Source organism: Arachis ipaensis, chromosome B05 (genome assembly GCF_000816755.2).
Source record: "Arachis ipaensis cultivar K30076 chromosome B05, Araip1.1, whole genome shotgun sequence".
Taxonomy (NCBI): domain Eukaryota; kingdom Viridiplantae; phylum Streptophyta; class Magnoliopsida; order Fabales; family Fabaceae; genus Arachis; species Arachis ipaensis.
The window spans coordinates 14,760,381-14,765,289 of NC_029789.2; the positions used below are offsets into that span (position 1 = coordinate 14,760,381).

At 35.0% G+C, this 4,909-nt stretch overlaps 1 protein-coding gene across 1 annotated transcript; it reads right to left on the reverse strand.

Moving 5' to 3' along the window:
* LOC107640223 lies at positions 1,833-3,620 on the reverse strand. Its single transcript, XM_016343766.1, has one exon. It carries the CDS (start codon positions 3,618-3,620, stop codon positions 1,833-1,835), a length of 1,788 nt encoding a protein of 595 aa, XP_016199252.1.

A 4,909-nucleotide genomic window follows, 5' to 3' on the forward strand; every position in this document is an offset into this window, starting at 1 on the left:
TGTTTCATTTTCTACCTACTATGGTAATAATATATCAGAGATATCAATGGCTATGTATATACTATATGCACGTACATTCACTACTTAATTATATGGGCTTGGATGATTTTCGATGAATATTGACAACCAAAATATTTGAGTATTTCATCCGTTGTTGCGTATATAATGCCTGGATCTCAGCGTATGAACTAGTATGTTTATTTGGTGGTCATTTAATAATTTGTACTTTGCCTTGGAGGTTTTAATTTGTTGCTACAGGAGTGTGTGAAAACGCTAAAGTCAAATTTAATTGTTGAGAAGATTTTCATTCCAAAATAAAAGCCATATATATTTGGTTTTTGCAATGGAAGTTCTGCTGGCTGGGATTATATATAAGGTGGAAAATGGATCGTGTCAAATTTTTTTAATCGAGGGTATAAAATATAATTTTTAATTTTTTAATGTTTTTTTATTTTTTGTTTTATTTATAAAGTATATAATAATAAATCATACTTTATCCATACAAATAAAAAAAAAAATATCGTTCAATAGATGGCAAGACAAAAAAACATAGTAAGAGGATAAATGTTTGTTTGTGAAATAATGTGAGAGCATTCACGTGAATTCAAACTCCCCAGGTCAGAACACAGTTGCAGGCTTGTAGTTTTGCTCCTTTTTTATCTAGAAAAAAAATCAAGTGTTCTATTGGTAGAAAATTTTACAACCAAGCGTTTAATATATTTTCTTTCACAATATAATATTCGTAAGTAGATTCACATTATATGGGTGCTTATGATGTAATGCAAGACATGCGCAAAAAAATAATAAATAAAATATAAATAAACACATAAAAATATAATTATAGTTTAATGTAAATTTTAAAATATCATTTAATTTAAAAGTACTACATAAATCAGAATGTTATAATCTCATCCAAATACAAATTCAAAAGTCAAAAAACAAAACAACCAATCAAACATAACATAGCAATATCAAAATGATCCAAGTTTGTCATCAATCATCAAAATCTTCCATAACTTACAGCAGATTTGAGTCATTTATATCATTACCTTCATTTCCACTATTTGGACCAGAAAAAGCAAGTGGTGTATCATAAAATGTACTACTACTACCACCACCACCACCTTGATCTAAATTAGCATCAATCTCATCTAACAAAATATAACACATTATCAATAAATTAAAGATCAAAGCTATTGTAATCTATTGTCTGATCAATAAACTATAATACTCACCAAGCAAGTCTTCAATATTACTTGGAAGATCAGGCTCTTTTTCAACAACCTCTTCCGTCACCCAAAAATCAACCATATCAATACTTTCAATATCGATTGGATCATATTGCAACTTTTGCTTTCTTTTTTTTCTTTCCTTCCTAACAAATTAAATACAATATATGATAAGCCTAGTATATTAACTATACAAAATCTAATGATATGAAATGAAAGGATGAAATATATATTACCTGGATTTAAGACGCAAATTATATGTAACACATACACAATATCACTTAGCCTATCATGCTCCAATCTATTCCTTCTTGTTGTATGAATTTGATCAAAAAGACTCCAATTCCTTTCACACCCTGAAGAAGCAGATGCTTGGCTAAGAATGCGAACTGCCATGTTTTGTAAACATGGAGCAGAACTACCAAATAACCTCCACCATTCATTTACAAGTTACAATCCCATATCTCAAGTATTAATTATCAAATTAAGGAAACCAAAACATAAAATAAGTAAATAACTAAAGCTTATTATCAAACAGATATTATTACTAGGTTGAAGTCTTTTTGTAGTTGGAACAGCTTCAGGCCTATCAAAGCTTTCCTTTTAATCTCTATATAAGTGTATTTCTTTCATTACCTCAACTGAATCTAAATTATTAACCTTGCAATGCAATGTAACAAGATCAAGTAAAGCTCGCATGACATCAGGTGTTTCTCTATAATTTTCAGAAAAAAAGCAAGCAGGATTCAAGAAATAAGCTGCTGCGTGAAGACTTTTTTTCAAGTGTTTGTCCCATCTTGAGTTGATAATCTCTGCGTAAGGTTGATATGCAATCTTCCTTTGCTTGAACATTTCTTTGATTCCATTTTCTGACCTCAGCATACCTTCATAAACAATCCCCAATGATGATTTATCATCGGCATCTACCAACATCAGCAATTTAATCAACGGACTCACAATTTGGCATGCAGTAAAATAATCATCCCAAAATTTATTGTCTAGGATAATTGTACTCACAGCTCTACCATTAGCACTCCTTCCTAATTTGTGTCCGCTAAAGTGTGTATCAACAACCAATGATTGTAAATCCGATTTGCGCTCAAAGATACTCATCAATGTGAGGAAGACAGTGGCAAAACGAGTTGCACCTGGACGAACAATCTCCCTCCAATCAGTTCTTTGTCTTAGCCAGGACAAGAACACCGTATGATTATACACAAACACAGTAATCTTCAAAGCACGTGTTGCAAGGTTAGAAATATGTGGCATGCTGCTTATATCTTTTAGAATAAGATTCAAGCAATGAGCAGCACAAGGTGACCAGTGAATATTTTCAAATTTCTTATTAATAAGCCCACCAGCAGCAACATAATTCGCGACATTATCTGTCACTACATGAACAATATTATCAGGTCCAATCCATTCAATCACCTCTGAAAACAAGTCACACAAGCTTGAATCATTTTTAACCATACTTAAGGCATCTACAGATTTCACAAAGCACAACCCTTTCGAACAATAAACCAAAAAATTAATCAACGTTCTTTGCCTTTGATCTGTCCAACCATCAGCCATGAGAGTACATCCAGTTTCTTTCCAAGCAGACCTATAGCTATCAACAATCATTTGACACTCTTTTTTGAGATCGGCTAATAAGTTAACCCTTAATGTATCATAAGAAGGACCTTTATAACCAGGTCCAATGCCAGCAACACTATCCAACATATCTTGAAAAAAGGGTGACATAACCGCATTGAAAGGAATCCTACAATCCAAAAGCCATCTAGCCACTCGCTTATCAACTTCATGAAGTGCCTCTTTGTTTTGAAACACGCTTTTCAGACTTGGTTGACTTCCCGGAGTTGTTCTTGGTGCAAACATATGAGGAATAATGGTTTTTGCTTTCTTTTTTGGATCGCTTCCAATAACCTCCTTAGTTGGTAACTGACTCGGAGTTTGTTGTTCTTCTTGCGCTATTGCTTCATCAATTGCATCCTCACACTCATCAGTACCCTCTTCGTTGAAACTTACTTTCCTTTTACTAGTTTTACTTTTCTGAATCTCTTTCAATAAACCTTCCATTTGTTTTTCTACATCATACGGGACCTTAGAACACTTCTTAATGTCTCCACCTATCTTCGCCAAATACTTTTTCATTCTATTAATTCTCCCTCCCCCAAAAGTACTCAAACAAAATAAGCATTGGTAATGCGATTTTCCATTTATATTTTGTAAAGCAACGTATCTCCAAGCAGGATCAGTTTTCCCCTGAACATTAGAAGTTTGTGACTGACTTTCGTTAGTCACGGGAGGAAGAGAACATTCATTCGAAGCAGAATTATTTTTCGCATTATTATTCCTAGGTAGCTCTTGGTTGATACTTTCATCCATACCTAAACATTACCAGCAATCCAACCCAATAATCTCAACTCTCAAGTTCACAACAAACAACATCCAAAATTATTCACAATTATTCACAATTATTCAACAAACAACAAAATCTAGTTCAGTAAGCAAAGCAAAATCAAAGAGCTACTCAATCAAAGAGTTCACAGTTTAGCAGTTCATCATGTCACAAAATCCAGTTCAGTTTAGCAGGATCAGTTCACAGTTTTAGATTTGATCATGTCACAAAATCAAAGAGCTACTCAATGAACAGAGTTCACAGTATCAGAGTTCACAGAATCAGAGTTCATCATGCAACAGTTATTCAATGATTTAATCAAACAATCATAAGTTCATAACTAAAAAAAAGTTACCTGGAACTTTGAAAGCTCGAAGGCACCTTCAAGGCTTCAACAGAACATGCAATACAGCAATAGGGAGAGTGGGACTTGGGAGATAGCGACGCCGAGTGAACTGACCAGTGGTGGAGCACCTTCAAGGGAGGTCACTGGTCGAAGGAAGTGACTGCGCGACAGAGGTGACTGCGCGACGGAGGTCACTGGTCGAAGGAGGTGACTGCGCGACGGAGGTGACAACTCGACGGAGGTGACCGCTCGACGGAGGTGACTACGCGACGCCGGCGACGGAGGTGACTGCTCGACACCGAACCTGTCTGGCCGTGTGAGACTGCGATGGCGTTCTCAGAACCTTGCTCGATGAGAATTGTGAAGGGCTAGAGGCAATTAGGGATTCAGAACATTGATTTAGGGTTTCATTCGTTGAAACAGCAGCGTTTTACCGCCCAACCCAAAAACCGATCGGATTATGGTTCGATTCGACCGACCGGTTATCGACCGGTTCACCGATTCAACTTCAATTTTCATATTTTACGATTTTAATGATTGTCCGAACCGTCTTTGTGACCGGTTCACGATTCGATCGACCGGTTCGACCGATTCTACTGGCCGGTCCGAACCAGTTTTCAGAACATTGGTTCTAACAATTACTTGGCTATTAGAATACATAAGAAAAGGAAATATGAGAAGACACGCCAAACACGAAGATGAATTAACCGTAGTCCATATATACATAGAGTAATAATATTAAACTACTAAATCAAAAATATTAGATTGTTAGTTTCAAGTGCACTGGGATTATCGGTATTCCAGTTGTTTTAACCGTTGATCTGAATTATAAAAAATATATATAATATATATTAATTGAAATTAACAGTTAAAACAATTGGAACATCAATATTCCCCGATATACTTAAAATATTTTCGATAATATTAACT